We start from the raw sequence: 25,547 nt of genomic DNA on the forward strand, positions 1-25,547 counted from the left end.
AAGTTGTTAGTCAACTAATCGCAGAATAAGTTGTGATAAGTTGACTATCCAAATAATCATTTGTAGCAGCACTAATAGACATGCAATCACATATTGGACAAAAGTCAGGTGTCATACTGACCAAAGAATGCTTCTTTCTGGAGCTAAGGTCAAACGTGGTCTGGTAGAGCTTCTCCACAAAGTTCTTCAGGCACGGCACGTTGACTTCATTTTTCACTGCCTAGAGGACAAAGACAAATATATTAAGCAGGACGTGGATCCAAATAACACAATTACACTCAGAGAGGCTTTTGTATGGAGAGTAAAGAACAAAAGGGAGGAACTGGCTTTACTCACAGCCGCGACAGGGATGAGGATCTCCACAAAAAGGCCAGCAAGTGCATGTTTTATGTCCTTGTCTTTGACTTCCAGGAAGTACTGGGCACACTCCTACCAAGACAGCAGGTCACGCTTAAGACAAGTAATGACTACACAGGGAGATTGATGTGAACACGCAGCATTCAAATGCTGAGCAGGCCCAACTTTCACACCATTCTTCACCATATGCTTGAATAACATCTCTCAAAACTTGAGTTGTGTTTCGCATAGTAGTTGTTTTTTTTTAATATTTTAAATTAGAGCTGTCCCGACTAGTAGACGTCATAGATGACGTAAATCCGTCGACAAGCACAACATCCCGCCAACTGTTAATGAAGGGTTAAAAAAAATATATGCGTGGAAAATTCAGAATGTCGGACGCTCGGTATGCAAGCGGGGAAAGCTGGAAATCTTGACTTATTTCAAAGAAACAAAGGAGGGTACGCTGTTGTGTGTTCTCTTCAATGCCAAGCTTGACTGCAAGTCGGCCGTGAATAAACACCTTTCATGTAATTTTCGAAGACGACAGGAGTAAGTCCATCTAACTAACTAGTGTTATAGGGTTTTTGTAAATTGGTAAGCGTCAACAAAAATTGAATTGCTAAATTAGTAAAAAAAAAATTTTTTTTTAATTATTAGATTAGTCGACTAATCATAAAAATGGTCGGCTGACTAATCGGGAGAAAATTTGTCGTTTGGGACAGCCCTAACTTAAATATACCTCCAGGCTTGCAATCTACTAAACAGTGCAAGTGTACCTAGTGTTTTGACCACTAAGTGCTTTGATGGACGAGCTTTAGTCCCCTTTTAAAACACATGTAAAATAAAATCATTTTGATTTCTTTATGATATTCATTTATTATTTTAATTACCCCCCCCAATAAAAAAAACAATTGAATTACAGTATATTCAACTAAAACTATAGAAAAATAAATTCAAATTACAATTTATTATACTAATATTTATTATATACTAAAAATTTCCTATTTTATTAATGGTAAATGGTGTTATAGGTGTTTGGCGTCGCCATGTGGATCAGTTGTTGGGAAGACCAGACACTACTCCAGAACTGTCTATTGATTGTGATGATGCTAGCAGTGTAATTATACCAGAGATGTCTAGCTTACCGGATGTGCCAAAAATACCAGAAATGTCTAGCTTACCGGATGTACCAAACCCAAACAATCCTGCTGTAATTGTGTCATATTCAACCAATGCACATACGGAACCTCAAACGGTATCGGAACCTGTTTCCACAAGTGGAAAATCGGAAGAGACTGTTGAACGTCGTTATCCTGCACGCGACAGGCGACCCGCCTGATAGATTGGATTTTTAAATAATAAGGGAAAAACAGGAGGTATTTTTGTGTTTATTTCTGGGACATGTTATGTAAGGGGGGAGGAGATGTGACATATTTATGTCACACTGCTGTTGCCATAGTGTGCACTTCATGTGGGTGTGGTATTACAGTATAAAAGGAATCTCTGTGATGTTTCGGTGCTGAGAAGCACAATGAATAAAGAAGTGTTGTTCCATTCAAGTCTCGGCCTTACATGTAATGAGGATAGATCCATCAATCAAGAGCTTGGAGGATTTTTTTAAATGACATACGATATAGAAATATATTTTTTAAATGTTTAAAGTTATTATTCAAATTTAAATTATATTTACTGTTTAGTATCAAACGATCGTCGTCATGCGGTCAAATAGTATTTATTTGAATTTTACTTTTTATAGTTATTTTCATGCAATAAAACTTTATTTCGACAGCTAAGAATGGTAAAACATGACGAAAATTATCACCCACTCTACATTCATCACACCTAACTAAATAATCCTAACTATTTTTACATTCTCTTTTTATAAGTAATCCTACTCATTTATATCACTTTCATTACCCTGGATTTACAACTGTACAGTGGTTAAGAATGTTAACAATATACCAGTGCTTGTATAATCCTAAAAAAGCCTTTCTCACTTCATGAATTACTTAAGAGTTGAATAGATTCATTGAGGGGTAAGTGTCTCAAAGTGAGTTCTGACTTTCTTTAATAATCTGTGTGTAAAAAAAATAGCTATTTATTCGCGACACAGCTCAAACTGAAGGCCGTTGCAAAACTGCAGCAGGATGAAATGAGGACATAAACCACCACACGCTTCATTAAAGGCGCTTACGAGGCAACCAGTAAGGCTCTGCGAAGAGATGAATGGGGAATCTTACGAAGACACATGCACGTACTTCTTGGCAAAACCTTCGGCTGTTATTCATCGCGTTTTATGAGGCGCTACCGGCTTTGAACAGAGCGGCGAAGTCGTAAAAAATAAAAAAGAATAACGTCTGGTGTGATTTAGCAAACAATCTTATCAGCCACATTACAACGTGCAAGGAGAAAACCGTTTGAACATTTTTTTTGGTATCCTTGATAGCTCACTTAAAATTCATGTAGCGGTACGCCTTTTATGAAATAACAGCTTTCTAGATGTCAATTGCTCACCTGCATGAAGAGGAAGGAAGCCTCAAAATCTTCCACAGGGTACATTTTGACCCGGAAGAACTTCATGCCCATGATGAGGCTGATGATGCTCTGCACGATGTAGGGACTCTGCTCTTTTTTACGGAGCTCGTCCAGCTCGGTGTTGAACTTTTTCGTCACTGCTAAAAACCTTTTTCAAAAAACATTAAATAAAAGTTAAAACGCCCAATCAGGTGCAAAGTTACATAAGTTTCTGTTTTTGAGTCTAGCTCTCGTTCATCTTAGTTCTTTTTTGCAGGGAATTAGTTCAATGACTAACTTTGACTGTGTGAGAACACCAATGACCTCGGCATACAAGTCTGCGATGATGTGCACGTTGCCTGTATTGGGGCCGCAGTATCTGCATTTGACACAAAAGTATCAGACAATCACGTCAATCAAAATAATTACCACAAAAATCATAATTCACATACTGTATGTTCCTGCAATGTCAGTGACACCAAAGCTCTTCCATAACATCTTGTGTAGCCTTCACTGCCATAGGTAAGTTTTTATTTTCGAGGAAAAAGAAACGGTTTAGTTACAAGTTAGTTGATGGAATGAGTTAAATAAATAAGTCCTAAAATTAAATTTAATTCATTTAACTTAAAGTCCTCTTTAAAATTAATAAATATTTGATTGTATTCCTCTAATATTGTGTGTTTTCCCCACAGTAAATGAGAAGGACTAATAAAACACTACTTGTATGCAATGTTGAATACAACTTGTGGAAAAAGAAATCTTTTGACGCGATGACAGAGCAATTCCATTTCCATTCATTTCAACGTGGAAAGATGATTTGAGATTAGGGCTGACACAAATGATAACCGTACAGTAATTTTTAGACTATAAGCCATTATTCATCCCCCGCTTGAACCTTTTGGTTTGTAGTTGAGTGCGGCTAATTTGTGGATTTTTACAAGTTATTAAACTGCATGTATTTTGGTGTAAATATCCCAGAGTGCAATGTACAATGCCTGGCATCTGTTGCACTAAATGTGCAATGTACTTGCTTATTGGCCAGTGTGGTTTATACATAAACAAATAGAGTCTTGTAAAATCTACAGTCACTTACGCCTAAGGACTCTGAGTTGGCATGTTCATTTTGATTAGAAATCAGATTTTTTTCTGTTGCACAAACTTTTTTTTTTAAAATACTGAATCTATACAATTTTTGGTTGCTGGTTTAAAATCTGATGTTATTTTATATGCTTTTAATTTTAAGCAAAAAGCATTTTTTATTTTCATACATAACTAGTATTTTTTTCCATATAGATTATTCATAACAGTTGGACTTTTCATTCATTTACATTGTTATAAACAACTTTCTGAATTATTGTCAACATTAGCTTGTCATGTTTGAATAATTTTCACATATTGGATCCCTTATGAAAGAGTGCAGTACTGCACATGTCAGATTGTCACACATTTTTGTTGGTCTCCTTTGTCTGCAGTTTGTAAAATACAGCACAACAGGTATTGTTTTGCTATATATTGTTACTTGGGGGCTATTTTTGGAAGGGAGGGGCCCGGGGTGTTGGTGACAGCCATATGCTGCAAAATGTGTATATTATATACACACACACATTATATATATACACTGGTGTATATATATTATATAGATTCTATCCATCACCTGGCCAGATTCAACACCCCAAAACTACCTATGAAGAACTGCTTGCATTACTGCAGCAAATTTATAATCAGTCGCTTTCATCGAGGACTACATTTACCAGTTAAAAGGCCCAAAGAAGAGGAAACGGACCATTCTTTTTTAGGTAAAACTATGTCCCTTAAGAATTTATTGAATAACAGTTGAAGATTAATTTGATAATCGATTCGCAATTGGACTAAAAAGGCTAACATTTTTCCCAGCTTTGAACCCTGTGGCTTAGAGTCCAATGAGGTTTATTAATGGATTTTTACAGTGTAATGAGCTGTGTGTCTTTTGGTGTAAATATCCCACATCTTATAGTCCATTTTAGTTTCTATATGAAGAGGGATAATAGTCGGTTGTGTCCTAAAGTCTAAAAATTAAAGTAATGGTAAATGTTTTGATAACTGTTATACATCAATATAAAATTGTGCCCTTTGATTTACAATTGAATCAAATCAACTCATCTAACTTGTTTTATCTCTGTGTTTACTCACCCCTCTTTGTGTTTAAAGTGCTTAAATGCCAGGTTTAGAACTTCATGTACTAAAGCGTCTGGCACTGGATGAAGAGGAATCTGTGGCAAACACAAGAAAATTACCCTTATTAGTCAGCATTAATACATTTTTCTCTTCTTTTTATTTCGCATTGCGACATTTCATTTCCTTCGGGAGCACAGCCAAAGGCAAGTTTGAGCCTGTCTCCCGGGGGTACGGCTTTGGGAATGTTGCTTCAAAATTTGGACCGTCTACTTTGGCCGCGTACCAAGGCTAGAAATGGTGGAAGTGTTGATTTATGAGGCACCCCTTTGAGGAAAGGCCTCAGTGAAAACAGTAGGGACTATTTCGAAAACAATTAAGCTTTGAAATAAGAATACGTCAATTATTATGTGAGCTATTGATAGATAAAATTCATAATGAGATATAATTAATGACATGAACAAGATTGACTCGATAGATAAAATTCAGTCAGAAACTTCCTGCTTTACAGATACTTAAAATCTTCACACAATGATCGCTGCAAACCCACCAAGTCAAAAAGGAATGGACGTCAAGGGCAGTGAATGAGTTAAGCTTCCGAAATCTAAAAAAATTGAGACAGGCATTTTGAAGCTACATCATCGTGTTCGAATACTTCTAAAACTGGGAATTTCAGTAGAATAGAAAAAAAAATGCAGATTATCTTGGAAAAAATTGGGATTTTTTGACAATATAAATACTAGGGATACATCGAAAGAAAAATTGTTGGCCAAAACCGAATATGAGCAAACCCAGGCTGATAACCAAAAGCCAAAAACAATTATTATTATTATTATACTTTTCTTGGATATGCTAAATATAATAATTCAGAATTTTATTTTTTGATGTTATTTCTATACAGTGGTATGAAAAAGTATTTGAACCTTTTGGAATTTCTCACATTTCTGCATGAAATCACCATCAAAGGTGATCTGATCTTTGTCAAAATCAAACAGATGGAAAAAACCATGTCTGCTTTAACTAAAACCACCCAAACATTTATAGGTTTTCATATTTTAATAATGATAGTATGCAAACAATGACAGAAGAGGGAAAAATAAATAAGTGAACCCTCTGCCTCTGGCAAAATATTTTGTGGTCTGATGAAATCAAAGTTGAATTGTTTGGGAGTAACACACAACATCATGTGTGGAGAAAAAAATGGAAAAACTAACCAACATCAACACCTCATCCCCACCGTGAAGCATGGTGGAGGGAGCATCATGATTTGAGACTGTTTTGCTACCTCAGGGCCTGGACAACTTGCAATCAATAAAGGAAGAATGAATTCAAAAGTTCATCAGGATGTTTTGCAGGAAAAACCTGAGGCCGTCTGTCAGACAGTTGAAGCTAAAAAGAGGATGGATGCTGCAACAAGACAATGATCCAAAACACAGAAGTAAATCAACTTTAGAATGGTTCCAGAAGAACAAAATACACGTTATGGAGTGGCCAGGCCACCTCATTGAGATGTTGTGGCATGACCTAAAGACAGCGATTCATGCCAGACATCCCATGAATCTTACTGAACTACAGCAGTTTTGTAGAGAAGAATGGGCCAAGATTAGCACTGATAGATGTGCCAGACTGCTCTGCAGCTACAGAAAGCGTCTGGTTGAAGTTATTGCTGCCAAAGGGGGGGGCCACAAAATATTAAATGGGATGGTTCACTTACTTATTTTTCCCCCCTCTGTCATTGTTTGCATACTATTCTCATTAAAATATGAAAACCCATAAATGTTTGGGTGGTTTTAGTTAAAGCAGACAGTTTTTTCACCTGTGTGATTTTGACAAAGATTTTCTGCAGCAATGTGGGAAATTCCAAAAGGATCAGATACTTTTTCATACCACTTTATGTACTCATTCAGAAAATTCAATTTTACCTCTTGATTTTTTTTTTTTTTTTTTTTTAAATGAAAATTAGTTCAGCTGCTTTATCACAGTGACGTGACATCTGTTCCTTCTCTCATCGAAACATGAGCTACTGCACTGTCTCTTGCTGGGTAGGCTTTCTTAAAACCCACATCCAAGTAACTGTCTTAATAACGCGGGTCAGGTTAAGTCATTACGAATTACATAGGGTCCGAACAGACCTCAGTGGAAGATGCGCTAAGACTCCAATAGCTTTGTTTTCATTGTTTTTAATTTTTTGGTCTCTCAACTTCTTTGCTCAGAGGACGACGAGTGAGTGTGATGAGTGTACGTGCCCTTTCACTGTGAGTACCAATAGCTGCACCAGGCCAACACACATTCATTCAATTTTTTAGTAGTGAGAGAAGTTCACGCTACGTAGTTGCTTGTGCCAACACAGCCTTGAGTATTGGTAATGTTATTTTAGTGAAAAAATTGTTTTATACCGAAACAACATTTTTAGTCACATTTTAGCCTATTTTTTAGCCACCAAATTGTTGGCGCACCTCTAATAAATACATGAATACGCAAATATTTTGTAGTTGGAATGATCAGAATCAGTCAGTCAAAACAATTCAGGATTCTCACCCGTTTGAGAACTTCCACGGACACAAGGCAAAACATAAAATCTATGGCTAAGTCCCTCCTCTCCAGAAGATAGTCCTTATCCCGGTGCTGCTCATCTCTGGAGGGAGGAAATAAAAGTCACAAGATGGAAACATTTACAAAAATAAACTTGTTAGTTCTCACCCTTTGGACTTTGTGCTGGAACGAGGCCTGTACTCGTATGACTCGTCTTCGGTACCACTCTGCCGCCGGTACCAGTCGAAAAGCGTACGCAGCAGGGAGGGCAAACAGTGTTCGGCTATGGAGCTCATAGAGCTTATTAACTGGAAAACAGGAGCACAAAAACAATATGAACACGCTCGTACATCATCATACAGACAAAAAAAGTCCACACTCATATATCATCATACAAAAAAAAGTCACATATATTTTCGGTAATACAATAACCTGCAGTGAGATGGTTCACGTTTCTTGGTTCTCAATAGGGTTGAGGTCGGGACCATGAATTCTTATCTAATCAACATTTTGGTCAAACTCAAGTGATTTAAAAGTACATTCTTGAAATGTTGAATGTTTTCATTCCATTCTCAAGGCACTGACATATTTCACACTTTTTATCAGCAGAAACATTCTCGTTTTTTCCAATTGAATGCAAGTCTCTTATAATGTGAAAGAATCTCAAGATGTTTTTCTTTAATCAACCCCAGCTTGTATAATTATCAAATCTGTCAGAGATTATAATAAGAATCTTTAACAGAAGACAGTACAAGCAAAACCTCCAAAGAGAAACATAAATCCTACATCCCTCATTGTTTGGAACATCAGTGACAACAAACACACGACACACTGAAATATCTTGGACGTGGCGTCGGTCATTGGGCATGAAGGGCGTCGACCGTGGATGACGGCCAGAGGAGTTACGCAAGCGTCACGCCCACTGCTGCCCCTCGTGGCGCCAGGCTACCGTCCGCACACACTCACACACAGATACACAAAGACATACATAGACACAGGCAGAGGGAAAGTGAAACAGACACACATGCACACGTACACAGATACATATGGAGACATGCGAGTGCACCAACAGAATCAAACAAAAACAATGACACACAATGAGAACCAAAAATATATAATAAGACAAACATGAGGCAGACACATACACACAACTCAGAATGACACAAAGAGAAAACCAGACAAACACACATTCACTCACGCAAACAGATACACACAACCACATACAAAGTGACAGACAGCAAAACACACACAAAAAGATTAACACAATGACACAATAAAAGGAAATACAGACACACACTTGCAAGAAAAAATCCCAACGTGTCCACAAAAACAAAAATACACACAAAGAAAACACACCCACAACCCAAATTACCTGAAAAATACACACAAATAGAGAATCAGACACACACATACTGTATACAAACAGAAAAAGAGAAACAACAACACACATACAGCCACACGCAAACAAAGACACACACAAACAGAAACATCAGACCCAATCTCACACCCACACAAGCAGGGAAGTATGCACGTTCATGTGCTTGCGCCCTCTGGCCAGTGACCGCTTTAGCGCCGAGGATGACACAGCGTTTCCACGCCGGCTGACTTTCCCCAGGCTGTATATTCTCCTCATCAGCCTTGTGCTTCTGTGAACAAAGCTCTGCGGCGGGCCCCATTGTACGCATCAAGGGCCGCTGAATGGAGCATTGATTGGCCGCAACTGGGGGGCTTCAAATAGTGCGCACAAGTACAGTATGGAACTTGGCAGCAGGGGAGGCGGAGAGCGAAGTGACGCATAAGCAGACACACTGCCACACTCACCTGGTCAAATTGTGCATCCTCTCCTCTTTGAAGCGACCGGGACAGAGGTTTCTCCTGGAACATGTAAAAGTTACAATTCAATTCAATCTAGTCCAGTCATACAATTCACAATTTGTATGTAAACCATTATAACTAGTGTTGTTAATCTTACTTTAAAAAAGTAATTAATTAAAGTTACAAATTACGGTACCTCTCCCAAAAATTAATTGCGTTAGTAACTCCGTTACCTGAATGTACGAGTAATTAGTAATTAGTTTTTGCCGATTTAGGTGCATTTTAGACAAAAAGTTACTTAGGTTCGCTAGGAAGGTTCTCTACATCAGAGCCTTCCTGAGAAGTCTACTGCTTTAAGATGGCGGCTGTTTACTAACGCATGTAGTTCTTTATTATACATGTCGCTAAAGCCGCCGTGTCTGTCATTTGCATCTAGTTCTGTATATATGTGATATCTACCGAAGCATCATGTGGGCGTAGTTTGTAGGCTATCGGCTACAGTCAGGTATTATTAGAGCCACCTAGCATAGTAGCATCACGTTTGCAACGGCATCACACTCCCTTGCCTCCTCCCCCCTCCTGCTCTGCTCTGTAGTCGCCGTGAATCCGTCTTTTTCAGACTTTACTCGCGTCAGTCAACCAATATCGTAATGCATAGTAACGCACGCCTTTCCCGCCTCAGTAACGGTAACGGCGTTGCCAAGATGTGAAAAGTAATTAATTAGATTACTCACTACTGAAGAAAATAACACCGTTAGTAACGCTGTTATATTCAAACGCCGTTATTAAAAACACTGAATATAACATCATTATACATGTTGCCCAATTGTTTGCCATTGATGGTGATAGACATCCAATTCAATTGGACTGACATAAATGATCATGTTTCAGTGCCACTGACTGCGATGGATATCTGTCACAGTCAACGGCAGCCAATGAACCCTTTATATGAGCTTCCTGACTTGGGGCCATAACCAGGGTTTATTTCTACTCTCATTTATTAATTTTGTATGTGTTAAAATTTTATTGATAAAACACATATAACATAATAATAACTATTATGAAATCATATTATTCAACTTCTGAATTGCTTATCGTTACGAGGGTGCTGGAGACTATCCCAGGTAGTAACGCGCAAGAGGCAGGGGACACCCTAAACTTGTTGCCAGCTAGTCACAGGGCACATGGAGAAAACCGTTCACCCACACACACTCGCACCTATGGACAGTTTGGATTGTTCAACCAGCCTACCATGCATATTTTTGGGATGTGGGAAGAAACCAGAGGACCCGTAGAAAACTCGCGCAGACAGAAAGAGAACATGCAATGCCGGGATTGAATCATCAATCTCAGAACTAGCGGACGTGCTAACCACTCTCACTGTGCCGCCAAAAATATATTAAACAATACAATAATAACCAACAATACTGGTGTACAAGCAAAACACTTCCTGGATAAGTGAGACTTTACTAAATTTGGGTCATTAAAAAAGAGAATTGAGGTAAAACATGAAAATCAAAAATCCTCAAAGTAGAGGCGGCGCTTATTAACATTTTTTTTTGTGTGTGTGTGTATGCTCAATGTATTTATTTGGATTTAACAGCAGTGGCAAGAGGTACATATAAGATATGTTTTTCTTTAAATAATTTGGGGAAAAACATAAATATACACAGTGTATCACAAAAGTGAGTACACCCCTCACGTTTCTGCAGATAAGTATATCTTTAGTCTGTGTGCAGCTTTTATAATAGAGTTAATTCATTTTCCCCTCAAAATAACTGAAAATATAGCCATTAATATCTAAACCCCTGGCAACCAAAGTGAGTACACCCCTTAGAAACTACGTACATCCCTAAATGTCCAAATTGAGTACTGCTTGTCATTTTCCCTCCAAATTGTCATGTGACTCGTTACAGGAGTGCTGTCAGGATTGCTGCAGAGATTGAAGAGGTGGGGGGTCAGCCTGTTAGTGCTCAGACCATACGCCACACTCTACATCAAATTGGTGTGCATGGCTGTCACCCCAGGAGGAAGCCTCTTCTGAAGTACACAAGAAAGCCCGTCTGTCTCATCAGACCACAGGACATGGTTCCAGTAATCCATGTGCTTTGTTGACATGTTTTCATGGATTGGAACATATATTTGGCTCTCCCGTTCGCCATCTGTGTTGTTGTGGAGACGACTTCCGACGCGCAAGAGTGACGTTGCTCGTTAAGAACACGTCACGCAAATAAACAAATCTTATTGCACGGTTACTTTTGTTCGGACTCGAAAGGCCAATAAGGAGCTGGGTCCAAGACTGTTCTCCCGGTGTTTAAAAAATAAAGGGAGAACAGTCTGGCCGTGCCAGGCAATGTATGTCTAATAGGCCTGCACAATAGATCGTTTGAAGATCGCGATATGTGCAGGCGCGATAGTCCTATCACAGAAAGTGCAGTTGTTTTTTTATTGTTTTTTTGAACATGTAAACTTTTGTTTTGCTTCATAAAAGCAGGAAGTGTGCAGAGCAATTGTGCAGAGACATGGCCTCCTGGATCCCTTTCATATACATAAATCTTCCTAATTTGTAGATGAATCCCCTTAGCCTGGAGTAAACTGTATTATCTGAATACAATGTGGTCATGGTGAGTCAACCAATGTCTTCCCAAACAAAGCTATTCAAGTCATCTGGTGAAAATTATTCTAGTTTTAATATTGCAATATACAGTATATCTAGGCCTGTCGCGATAACAAATTTTAGTGTGCGATAATTATTCTCATAAATTATTGCGATATGCGATATTATTGCGCCCCCCCAATATTTTTTTTAACCAATTTACAATAACAGAGTGAGAATACAGTATATATTAATAGATTAGGTACACCAATTTAAATGCGATAAATATTTACTCTCAAATTCAAAAATACTCTTAAAGAAATCACAACTAAAACAATAGACCATCCCTCTTAAGTAAAAATCAACAATATTGATACCGCACAGAAACACAGAATAAGTAAAATGTGTTTTAAAAAAAAAAAAAAAATTGCACTTAATAACTTAAGCATTTAGGCAAATGAAAACTTTTCCCGTCAAAGCTTCTGCAATGGTGTTCCATAGGGATGCAGCGATACAGTTAAGTCAAGGTTCGGTATGATTTTTGATACGGGGGACACGATTTTGGATCCGATTCAATACATTTAATGCTCTGTAAAAAACTAACAATTATATATATATATATATATATTTTTTTTTTTTTTGCTAACGAGCAAAAATTAAATTGCCATCATATAAACATGCATTTTAGTGCATAATATTTCTGTGCTTACTTTTTACTGATATGAAAAAAATTTATATAAAAGTGCTGAGAACAATCTTTACTGTTTGTAAAGTGAGGCAGGGCACACTGTTGATTGCTACAGCTCTCTTAGCAGCTAGGTTTACTACATGAGCAAGACATCCTATTTGTGGTCCGAATCCATCTGTGTCACGTACTGAATTAACAATATTTGCGACATTATCTATAGTCAATGGTATGGATTGATTTGGCCTTCTTAACTTCCATTCAGTCATGACAGTTTAGAATTCATCGATGTAGTATATGGACTACGTGTCCCATAATCACTCTGGGCTCACGTAGCCAATGGCATGGGAAGTAGCACATCTAGTTTGCCATTTCATGATATCTAGTGTGTGGGCGCAATGAAAAAGTTAGCAACCGCCGCTGAAGTCACCTCTGCTCATTACTACTCACAACCAGCATTTGACAATCGACTTTCATAAACAGGACGCGTTGGAAGCACAGCGCTCTTAATTTCTCGCAGCTGTTCGTTGTCAAAGCGATGTTGTTCGTCGCAGCCAAGTCGGTAACAATGTTTTGGCGGACTTTGTTGTAAATATCCGGCGTTGTGCTGAAAAATAACCGCCCCGCGTGAAATGTCACTCCTGATGGGAGTGGCCACACGTCAACAGAACAGGTAGATGGTCCACAGTCACTCCGGAGCACCGACGTGGCCGGTATACGTTGAACAATAGGATATAATGGGAACGATTGGCTCCGGCGCTAGTTTTTGCCGGACCTGGAACGAAGATGCATTTTGCGCAGTTGGTAACGAGGAATCCGAACTTTTAACAGCACGTCTGCCGCACGCGCGCACGCACGTGCACGCGAGGCGATAAATCGCAGCGGAAAAATTACCGCCTTCTTTTTTATATATCGCGCGATAAATGGAATTATTGCATATTGCGACAGGCTTAAGTATATCGCAATATATCGCAAACCCTGGTCTCATCTGACCAAAGCACACGGTCCCAGTTGAAGCCTGGGACCGTGTGTATTTTTGTGTGAGACCAAGATTGAGCTTTTTGGCAACAAACACTCTAAGTGGGTCTGGCGTGCCACGAAAGATGCGCATGCTGAAAAGCACCTCATACCCAATGCGAAGTATGGGGGTGGGTCAGTGATGCTGTGGGGCTGTTTGGCTTCCAAAGGCCCTGGGAACCTTGTTATAGGGTGCATGGCATCATGAATGCTTTGAAATACCAGGACATTTTAAATCAAAATCTGTGGCCCTCTGCCTGAAAGCTGAAGATGGGTCATCACTGGGTCTTTATGCAAGACAATGACCCTAAACACATGGCCATATCTACACAGAAATGGTTCACCAGACACAAAATCAAGCTCCTCCCATGGCCATCTCAGTCCCCAGACCTTGTTTTGTTGGCAAAAGGGGGTTGTACAAAGTATTAACACCAGGGGTGCTAATAATTGTGACACACATTATTTGATGTCAAATAATTTTTTCTTATTGTGGGATTTTTCCCCACTGAATGAATGCACTTATTGTATTGAAGGTTGGATTTTTCTCTTTTTTTCTATTAAGGTCCCATATGATTTCAATTAAAAAAATATATTAGAAGCTAAAAAACACATCTTTTTCACGGGTGCCAATAATTATGGACGGCACTGTATTTGTGGATACCGGGCCCCTACTAAAAGCTTTAAATAGCTTCCTTGGAGTGTCTGTTTTGCACATCTAATTGTATAAACATATCCTGTTTCTGGTTGTAAATGACATGTATTGCATACTTTGAATGATGTGTGAATAAACTGAACTGAAATTCTGAATTTTGTATTTATTATTATTTTTAGGAATTAGGTTTTAGTGGTTAAATGAATTATTGTATATAATTAAATAAATAAATAAATAAATACACTGCATTTTTTAACAAATTTGTAATTATTTTTTCAAATAACCGACTACTCAATAAGAATTATAAAACATACCATTTTAAAATGAGTATTATTATTTTATTATGAAAATGAACCGTTTTGCACCTTATGACAGAAATGTCATCAAGTAAAGGGACCAAATTAAAAGACAATCAATGCAGTGTGTTAAACATTAATTCTATCACATAAACCTAACGAGCTACCGCTAACGATCGCCGCGCACGTCTCGGGCATTTATGAGGCATCGGCGAGGTCGTCAAAACGGTGACTTACCAGTGGTTCGGCCATCACCATCTCGATCTTCTTCTCAGCCAGTACGGCGAACTCGGCGAACAGACTTTTGATGACGAATTCCCCCGGCTTGAGCTCGGGGTCGATGGTTATGACTGACATGGCCGCGAGGTTGTGTTTTTCCCACGGAGGGGAAGTCGCCGAGGCTAGGACACGCCGTCTATTCACGCTGTTGCTGCTGACCGGCGCTGAAGCTGCAGGGCAAAAAGGCAGATGTCAAGGGTCAGGGAAGGACATAAATGATTCTGATGTAAGACATGGGCAGAAAAATATGAAACAACATTTTTTTGTCTGGAAAACTATAAAAACACTATTGATCTAAACACATTAATCTCTGGTTACTTCCAGGTTTGTCAGTTTTGAAAGATTTGGAATTTTTGTCACACGTCTTCACTGTTCACTCAGTCATATTTTCTATTTTTCCCCATATTTGCGCTCCATTTTATTTTTATTTTTTTGCCTGCTTTTGTCTACTTTCTGCATCAGTAATGTCTGATTTTGTCTGACTGAAGTTCAGGTTTTTACCCTATTACCAAAACATTTTTTAAAATTATTTCAGGTTTGTAAAGATTAAATTAGGGCTGTCAAACGATTAAAATTTTTAATTGAGTTAATTACAGCTTAAAAATTAATTAATCGTAATTAATCGCAATTAATCGCAATTCAAACCATCTATAAAATATGCCATATTTTTCTGTAAATTATATATATATTCTGTAAAATAAATTGTTGGAATGGAAAGATAAGACACAAGATGGATATATATACATTCAACATACGGTACATAAGGACTGTAGTGGGCATTTCAATCTACTGTCATTTAAATCTGTCTATGCTGTCCTCACTCCGAAGCGTCTACTTTTTCCAAAGCTAGACAGCTAGTGAACGACACCTTAATAATTAGACTTCTTCCTTTTTCATCTGATTTATTAATAAAATGGCCTCAAACCATTGTCCTCTTTAGACCGTCGTAAAACTACAAAAAAAAAAGTACACAAGCATTGCATTAGCAACAACGTTAGCTTAGCACGCTATACAGGTTCACTAAACATAAACAAAAAGCGTCTCATACAAAAAATATAACCTTTCGCTTACTAACATAATATGTACATTCTTTACAACAAACATACTTACGGACAAATCTTGTCCAAGGATCATATAAGCACAACATTATCAGCCCGAGACGTCTTGCAGACATAATGAACTGGCAAGGAAACAATAAACCATGTCGCAAAGCGACCACAAGAGTTCGCTGTTGGACAGCGCAAAAAGCCTTGCTGTAAAACTTACCAAAAGGCAGAATACTTTCTGAGCGGGACATGTGCGTTAATTGCGTCAAATATTTTAACGTGATTAATTTAAAAAATTAATTACCGCGCGTTAACGCGATAATTTTGACAGCCCTAGATTAAATAAATAAATAACTCCTATTTTCAAAATATTTGTCTGATCTCAACATTTTTGGCAGTTTATTTTTGTATATTCAATTAATGCCACGTTATATTACAGTAGTTTGGATGTTTTTTTTGTCAAATTTGTATTTGCTCACTGTTTAGTTCCCTTTTTACAGTGGCACAAAACATGTTCTCAGTCATTTTTTGTCCTTGATATTGTTTTATTTGTTCATTGACTGATTTTTTAAAAACGTATTATTTAGAGTCATTTATTTGTTATATTTCTGTCTCCTTTTTTATGATTAGACATTTTCGTAATTTATTTTGCAGTCATTTTGTCAGCAGTTGCCATATTTCGTCCACTTATAATTCCTATTAAAATGTCGGGAAAATAATAAGTAATCGATTTCTTTTAAGTGGGACTTACCAGGTGAGCAAATGTGCGTATTTTGCATGTCGCCTCCATCTTTTATGCAAACAATTGACAACAGTTTGTTCGTTAAAACCTGGATGTTTTTAAGATCAAGGACATCAGGCGACCGTTTGTGGTTGTCAAGTATTATCTCATTTGGCCTAATCACATTGCAGGAAACTTTAAGGTCAAAGATTTACAGGGAAACAAATTCATATGCGATAACATTGTGATGAAACTCTGACAAAGGCCCACATGCGACTTGACCCGAGCAAGAACAGCAACAGCGGCTATTGACTATTCAATAGACTGGAGGGAGAACAGCGCTAACCCTTACGAAACGCATTGTCACGCGGCCAGTTCGCAATCATAACTTTGAATGGTGTGAAGAATTATGTGACAGCCGTGGCAGAACTTGCAGTTAGGACCCACAATGTGAGCGGATGGCAGTAACAACGAGTAAGCTTGTACTTCCCCTGGCAAGAAAACTCTGCTTTTCTGTTTCTTGCCTCTTGTTCCAGAAAAACTCTGGATAAAACATTCCCATACAAACATGTGAAGCTTGACAAATCTTTTGTCCGTCTCTGTGGCATTGATAACTTTCGGCAACGTGGGTATTCCTAAGCTTTTTCAGGCCAATGTAATATTTTGATCATCATTGGCCTGATTTTAAGGTCAATGCTGTTTTGTCGTATTTTTTCTGTTTGTGTGTGATTTTTGAGGTGGGGTTGTCTTTTGTGTTTGTTTCTTTCTTTCTACAATTTTGGTACATTTTTGCTAATTCCTAGTGCTTGTATTGGGGGTGTTTTGTAAATGTCTGCCTCAAGTGTTATTTAAAAAATATTTTTGAAAACATTTTGTCTCAATTTTTTGGGTCATCTTTTTGCCAATTCTTTTATTCCATTTTTATTTTAGACTCTCTTTCTCTATGTTTTGTCAGTTTTTTGTCCATTTTTGTATAAAACTTAAATAAATCTGGGTTTAAAAAAAAATTTATTTGAGGTTTTTGAGTGTTTTTTTCCTTTGGTGCATTAGACTGATTTTTGCTTGAATTTTTTTCTTTATTGGAGAATGTGGCCACAAATAGAAAGACTTACAGCTCTTAAAGGATAAATGAGTTAAAAATAATTTAATATTGAAACCCCTCAAGGTTTTCGTTTTCATACAATTTGCAAAATTACTTTAACTAGTAGGTGGCCATTGTTGTTGACGTCGCAGGGCGGTGACGTCACATGGTTATTCTGCCGGGCTTCCAGAGTACGACTCTAGCGACATTAACATGTCATTTGTTCAAACCACTGAATTTGAACCCGAGAGAAACATTAATGAGAATGACAGCACTGTCGATATTGCACAAAACGAGCAGCAAAAGCAAAATGAACAGGATAGACCGGCTGAGACGAGACGAGAGTAGGGAAAAAGAAACTGTGTTCTGCCAAAATACACCGGCGAAACGTCCTACAAAAGGCAAATTTGACACCTAAAGTGCTACCGTGCGCTCTCAGCATGTTTTGTTTGAATGCATACAGACATAACATACTAAAAATGCCTTAAGAAAATATTTCATTGTTGTATTTCTGTCATTTTGTCCTGATTTTTCCACTTTTGTCAGCATTTTGCACATTTTAATCAGAATTCTGGTTTTGTCGAGATGATTCTTCTCAGGTTTAAAAAAATAAAAAAAAAAAGTATTTTTTTAACCTTTTTTGTACAGTCAACTTATTCCTATCTCAACTTATTCCTATCTAATAATGTCCCCGTTTAATTTTTTCTAGATTTTCTTTTGTTGTTGCTGATTTTGATTTGATTTCATCAGGCATTACACTTTTGCCATTTCTTGAACAATCCGTTTTTTTTTTTTGTCACACTTTGTCCGGATCCGGCAAGATATAGCGCCGGAGCCAATCCGTGTCCATTCTATCCTATTGTTCAAATTATACCGGCCGTGTCAGCGCTACGAATGGACTGCGGACCATCTCTGACGTGCCGGAGCCCGCTGGATGGTTTCTGGTTATTTTCTGTTTTTGACGGAGCCAGGCCTGGAGTCAACATGCCAGGTTCTTATTCACGGTTTAAACACCAGAGAACATGAACAAAGAACGCTTCATCATGGAGGTGGAAAGTCACAAAGTAATTCATGATGCAGCAGATCTTTTATAAGAGGACAATATTAAAATGGGAGCTGCATGGAACGCTATAGCAGAAGCTTTGAGGATGGACGGTGAGTTTTTATGCAAGTTATGTAAGTAATTTAAAACAGTAATCAAATAGTTTCACAAACCCATGGTAAAAGCAAAAAAAAAAAAAAAAAAAATCGGAAAAAAATGTTTGGTCAAATCAAGTCCACCTCTCTCTCTGCTTCTCTGTTGAGTACAGACTCGCGTTTGTCGTGTTTAATGCCACATTATTATGCGCGATCACACGAGAGCTCACGACGACTTGGATCTACTAGACTGCAGTTATGCGCAGCCGGTATGTTTTTTGATGAACTGCGGAGCACGGAGATTGGCGGATTCGTACCAAAGACGCGGCCGGTATAATTTGGCCTTTAGCTTTGTAGTCATTTACAGTTCATATTTTTGTCAAGAGAATAAATTTAATGAGAATAAACATCTGCACTTCATACCAAAGAAGCACATCCATTTGCTTGGGTTGACCACTAATTATACAAATCCAAACTTGAAATGACTCAAGAGATGACAGTCATGGATGGCGAAACGCCCAAAATAAACCAAAAAGTGACGTCACACTGGCTTCCTCATAAAGACGTTTTGGGGAAAACAGCTCAAAAAGGACATAATGGGCACATTTTCCATAATTCAGAATATTTTATTTGGATTTTCTTGGTATGTTGAGCACACTATGTGGTACTATAGCGTGTCTTAGTTTACAGCGGTCATGCTGTCCAGCAGCACAGAGAGCCTTTCAAGCCATCTCCTTCATTGTTTACTGTGCTGCCATGATGTCAGGCAGCAGGCCTCTCCCCTAATAACCAATCAGCGCTTCGGGCATCCTAATCTTTCTTCTGCCTGAGGCCAGCTGGACACAAACGCGCCAGTGCTGCACTTGTAAACAACAACAAAGAAGAAAACACAATAAAAGCGGCGTGCCGATACCACCTCCCCTCATGAGTTTCTCTCTCTAGGACATGCCGGTCATTTGTGGCATTCCAAACCTTTATTCCTTTCCAAAGCATGACCTCCAACTGGGAAAAATGCTGGCAATCCATGAGAGTAGTAAATGGTAAATGGTGTTATACTTACAGTGCCTTGCAAAAGTATTCGGCCCCCTTGAATCTTGCAACCTTTCGCCACATTTCAGGCTTCAAACATAAAGATATGAAATTTAATTTTTTTGTCAAGAATCGGCAACAAGTGGGACACAATCGTGAAGTGGAACAACATTTATTGGATAATTTAAACTTTTTTAACAAATAAAAAACTGAAAAGTGGGGCGTGCAATATTATTCGGCCCCTTTACTTTCAGTGCAGCAAACTCACTCCAGAAGTTCAGTGAGAATCTCTGAACGATCCAATGTTGTCCTAAATGACCGATGATGATAAATAGAATCCACCTGTGTGTAATCAAGTCTCCGTATAAATGCACCTGCTCTGTGATAGTCTCAGGGTTCTGTTTAAAGTGCAGAGAGCGTTATGAAAACCAAGGAACACACCAGGCAAGTCCGAGATACTGTTGTGGAGAAGTTTAAAGCCGGATTTGGATACAAAAAGATTTCCCAAGCTTTAAACATCTCAAGGAGCACTGTGCAAGCCATCATATTGAAATGGAAGGAGCATCAGACCACTGCAAATCTACCAAGACCCGGCCGTCCTTCCAAACTTTATCCTCAAACAAGGAGAAAACTGATCAGAGATGCAGCCAAGAGGCCCATGATCACTCTGGATGAACTGCAGAGATCTACAGCTGAGGTGGGAGAGTCTGTTCTGTCCATAGGACAACAATCAGTCGTATACTGCACAAATCTGGCCTGTATGGAAGAGTGGCAAGAAGAAAGCCATTTCTCAAAGATATCCATAAAAAGTCTCGTTTAAAGTTTGCCACAAGCCACCTGGGAGACACACCAAACATGTGGAAGAAGGTGCTCTAGTCAGATGAAACCAAAATTGAACTTTTTGGCCACAATGCAAAACGATATGTTTGGCATAAAAGCAACACAGCTCATCACCCTGAACACACCATCCCCACTGTCAAACATGGTGGTGGCAGTATCATGGTTTGGGCCTGCTTTTCTTCAGCAAGGACAGGGAAGATGGTTAAAATTGACGGGAAGATGGATGCAGCCAAATACAGGAACATTCTGGAAGAAAACCTGTTGGTATCTGCACAAGACCTGAGACTGGGACGGAGATTTATCTTCCAACAGGAAAATGATCCAAAACATAAAGCCAAATCTACAATGGAATGGTTCAAAAATAAACGTATCCAGGTGTTAGAATGGCCAAGTCAAAGTCCAGACCTGAATCCAATCGAGAATCTGTGGAAAGAGCTGAAGACTGCTGTTCACAAACACTCTCCATCCAACCTCACTGAGCTCGAGCTGTTTTGCAAGGAAGAATGGGCAAGAATGTCAGTCTGTCGATGTGCAAAACTGATAGAACCATACCCCAAGCGACTTGCAGCTTTAATTGGAGCAAAAGGTGGCGCTACAAAGTATTAACGCAAGGGGGCCGAATAATATTGCACGCCCCACTTTTCAGTTTTTTTTGTTTGTTAAAAAAGTAAATTTTGTTCCACTTCACGAGTGTGTCCCACTTGTTGTTAAATCTTGACAAAAAATTAAAATTTTATATCTTTATGTTTGAAGCCTGAAATGTGGCGAAAGTTTGCAAGGTTCAAGGGGGCCGAATACTTTTGCAAGGCACTGTATATAGCGCTTTTCCACCTTTCAAGGCGCTCAAAGCGCTTTACACTACATCACCATCTACCTACTGGTGACGCAGCACCAGGAGCAATGTGGGGTTCAGCCATGATGATCATTAAAACAAATTCAGGATTTACACACATCCAGCTCAGCACTCAAAGTTCAAGAGTAATTTATTAACATTTTGTGTGTATTTGAATAATTTGTGAATATAGTAAAACAATTTTACATATATGAAAATGTACTTTTTACCTCATCTACCAATGACCTAGCTCATAAATTGAAAAATTTTAAGTCCAAAACATCTTGGGCCTGCTTAAAGGTTGTTATACAATCCAGCTGGCAAGCTGCTGGTTAACTTTCCTGCAAGAAACCATGTGTTATTTTTAATGTATCTTCATCTAAAAAAAAAAAAAAAAAAAATTAACTCTTGCTTGAGGCATACACTGTACACGAGCCCCGCTTTCACTTAGGAAATAGGATTACACAACTTTCAGCGACTCCACCTTGTCACAGTTGAAATTGAAAAGAAAAAAAAAACAACTCCCGGCGGCCTGCTCACTTCCACTGTCAGGACAACCAGCAACAACAGCACAATCACACATACGGCTGGAATGCAGGGCTGCCTGAGAGTCCCTTTTTTTTTTAAACCAGACAAAAGACCCGCTGCTAATGTTTATGTGGCTTGGCAGTGCCAAATGTGCTTTTGTGTCCTAACATGCTCACGGTGCGACGAGTTACAACTAAATAAGAGATAATCCAGGACTTATTTTGGGTTGATGAGTGATGAGCTATTAGCAAATACACCATTATATGAAAGGGAAAACTGTTTTTAACTCAGAAAAAAACATTTCATGTGCTTATAAAAAGGGAAAAGATATCCAAACGGCTACAAAGAGAATGTGCTGCTCTGTGGCTTTTTAAATTGATGGTGCCCTTTTTGTTGTTGTTTTTTTTGGGGAGGAGGCCCAACTGTCAACCAGAGTGGGGGGTGGCATTGAATTCGAGGGTGGGGGGGTTGATTGTTGCAATATTGATCGCAATGCAGTTTTGTTTGGGATTACACAGGTATGTACGCCAACAATTCTGCACTCGTGATGAGCAGTGTTGCTCAAAAAATGAATTAGCATTTAGCATATGTAAGCACAAGTTGCATTTTAATGGGACATTTAGATAGACCAAGAGCAATAACAAACATTTGTGTAATTAAAAGTATAATCATTCACACTGTCCTAACAAATTCAAAAATGACACAAACTATTGATTTTTGGGCATTTACTTGGCTAAATACAACTATAAATGCAACATTAAGAATAAAGTTCTTTTTGTATGGTAATTCACTTATTCATTCTAATGCTGCAACGATTAATCCACTAACTCGAGTACTCGATTATATTCGAATTAAATTTTGTTGCCTCGAGTATTCGTTTAATTAAAGTGGCGTTGTAATTTGTAAATTTATTTTGAAAATGTTTGCATTTAGTTTTATTGATTAGGGTGGATACAAAGCCCTCTGGTCTGCTTCTTTACATGGCTGAATCCAACTGCTCCCAGTTAAGACCAACGTAAGTTAAGTTTTTGTTTAAGCTAATGTTTTTAAATGCATTCATAATTTAGTTTATAGGTATAGTTAGCCGTTTATTGTGGGAATATGTGTCTGAACCATTTGTTTAGAGCATTGTAAAAAAAACTTTAGCATTTTGTAGCATTTAAGCTAGCTGACTTTTTCTATTTAAGTAAGCCAATTGTTCTTTTGTTTTACATAGATCCTCATTTTTTAAAATAAACTGATACCGTTTGAGGTTCAGCTCAGGTATTTTAATTTTTCATGTTCCTTATCCGATTACTCGATTATTTGAACTAACTAGTCTATCGATTAATCGACTACTAAAATATTCGATGGCTGCAGCCCTAATTCATTCATTCATTTTTCATGCCGCTTATCCACACGAGGGTCGCGGAGGTGCTGGAGCTATCCCAGCTAACTACTCGCAGTAGGATTATTACTTTTAAATTTCATTAAGAGGTTTAGATTTAGATTTTACTCCCTCACAGTACAAAATATCAATTAAACGTAACCTAAAACCAAGTTATGAGACGAACAAGACATTAACTCATTGGTGACCATTGATGGCAATATTTTGAGGGGACAGTAAATTGCTATTGTTATACAAGCTGTGTCATCTCTTGAGCGCTGTCCCGTGAAATGATAAGCAAGCAAGTTCCAAGTGGCAGAGTAAATCTATACCATACTGTGGCTGCATGTTAATTACAATTGCGTGACACTACGCTCTGCAGTAACAACACAAAAATGATGAGTCATCAGTGTGCTTAAAACTTCATTCAAAGGTCATTATTGTGCAGTATATGTATCGCTATGCATTAATGTTGAACCCCGCATGATTGCCTGTATGGCCTGAATCATGCTATCAATGTCTACGAACAAAGCTGAGATAATGGACCGACTTGGTGCTCAGGGTCCAATAAAGATTGTGGGGCAGAGCAAAAAACATTCATCTCCGATTTGCCCCAGAGGTTGCACGCTTACAGCAATAAAACAGCACCAATGTCTCCATTAGTCCATAATCTACAGGCCGGATTGAGGAACGAGTGCTTTTTGGATTTCTTGGAGTAAACGTTGGGAATCTAATAACGGGACAGAGGCGGAAGACAGATCGATAGTCGGGAAACATTAGCTGCCCCGGAGGGGATGGAGTACAGGGTTATAAAAGCTGGCGTGGGGTTGGGGGTTGCTTGAGGGGACTGAGATTGCGTTGAGTGCTGCTAAATGAAGTCAACAAAGTAGATTTGGGTGCTAAAACAGTTGATAGCGACTGAAACCGGAATGATTACAGGTACTTCCGGTTAGCTTGTAAGTATGCATTGCCAAGTAAATTCTGATGGTGTGATAAGCTTTAACTTAACACAGATGATAATAATAGATGTAATAATTAATTACATAATAATAATACATAATAATTAATTGTTTGCGAGTTTTTTTTTTTTTTTACCATTGAATATTCTCTAAGTACGTTAGTCAATGTAAAATATAAATAATAAATTTTTTTCTAAATTATACTAAAAGGCAAAATGGTCAGAGCAGAAATGAACTGATGTAAGCTATACTGAACTGATGATGTACTGTAAGCTATTCACCCCAACACTCTTAGCTGGTTACAAACATTAATTTCAAGACAGTGTTGGAGTAATATATTAACATTACACTGAATTTTCCCAAGCTAATGATTGGCAACCAAATGTTTGTTTGCACATTAGTATATCATTCTTCTACCAAGCTGTTTTACCCGCCCACCCCCCAAAAAATCCCTTTTCTTTTTCAACAAAGTAAATTGTATATGTTCCTCGCATAACATCTTCTCAACCTGGCAGACTATTCAGTTTAAAATAACTACAAATAAGCTTTTAGGGGCCAAAATCCCAAGGTGTTCTACTGGTTGACACATCAAAATTAAACATTAACTTCACATTGCCCAAAAGGATGGATGCTAGTTAGCCCATCATCTGAGTGTGAGAATAACAGTAGAACAGCTCATTTACTTACTAACTTGGGTGTTATTTCCGTGAATTATCATGTAGACATTCAATCCATTTGAACTGGGAGTGGTTGATTGGCTCAGTTCAAATGGATTGGACGTCCAGCGCCGTTAATGGCAGGCAATGAGTAAAAGAGGATTCTAGAAGCATTTGAAGTGCGGATTTCATTTTATGTTAGAAAACACTACAAAGACATCAACAACTTGTAACGTTACTAATTTTTAATATAAGATTAATGGGTGTGAATTATTTGGGGTCAACAAAACCTGCACCCTATTGGTTGCATTTGATTAGATATCCGATTCGATTCGGTATTGGCCCACACTCAAACTCACAGAGCTCAGATTCAGGAGCAAGAAATATTTATTCATATTTTAAAGCCATCCGATAATACGGCCAATTGCCAACTTGGATTAATGGAATTTGTAATGATTGTTGGAAGGTATTTAAAT

General features: G+C 38.2%; 1 protein-coding gene across 8 annotated transcripts in view; it reads right to left on the reverse strand.

Annotated features, from left to right (window-relative positions):
• The window catches only part of fryl (furry homolog, like), a 135,355-nt gene that overhangs the window by 66,289 nt on the left and 43,519 nt on the right, over positions 1–25,547 (reverse strand). For all 8 annotated transcript variants that reach the window (XM_057840277.1, XM_057840273.1, XM_057840269.1 and 5 more), the window contains 9 exons: positions 14,835–15,046; positions 9,358–9,411; positions 7,705–7,844; positions 7,543–7,639; positions 5,023–5,102; positions 3,152–3,232; positions 2,854–3,022; positions 337–429; positions 122–220 (listed from right to left, as the gene is read on the reverse strand). In XM_057840277.1, the coding sequence (XP_057696260.1) occupies positions 122–220; positions 337–429; positions 2,854–3,022; positions 3,152–3,232; positions 5,023–5,102; positions 7,543–7,639; positions 7,705–7,844; positions 9,358–9,411; positions 14,835–14,954 (933 nt within the window). In that variant the 5' untranslated portion in view covers positions 14,955–15,046. The remainder of the gene's footprint in view (positions 1–121; positions 221–336; positions 430–2,853; positions 3,023–3,151; positions 3,233–5,022; positions 5,103–7,542; positions 7,640–7,704; positions 7,845–9,357; positions 9,412–14,834; positions 15,047–25,547) is intronic.

This window comes from Corythoichthys intestinalis, chromosome 7 (assembly GCF_030265065.1).
Source record: "Corythoichthys intestinalis isolate RoL2023-P3 chromosome 7, ASM3026506v1, whole genome shotgun sequence".
NCBI lineage: Eukaryota > Metazoa > Chordata > Actinopteri > Syngnathiformes > Syngnathidae > Corythoichthys > Corythoichthys intestinalis.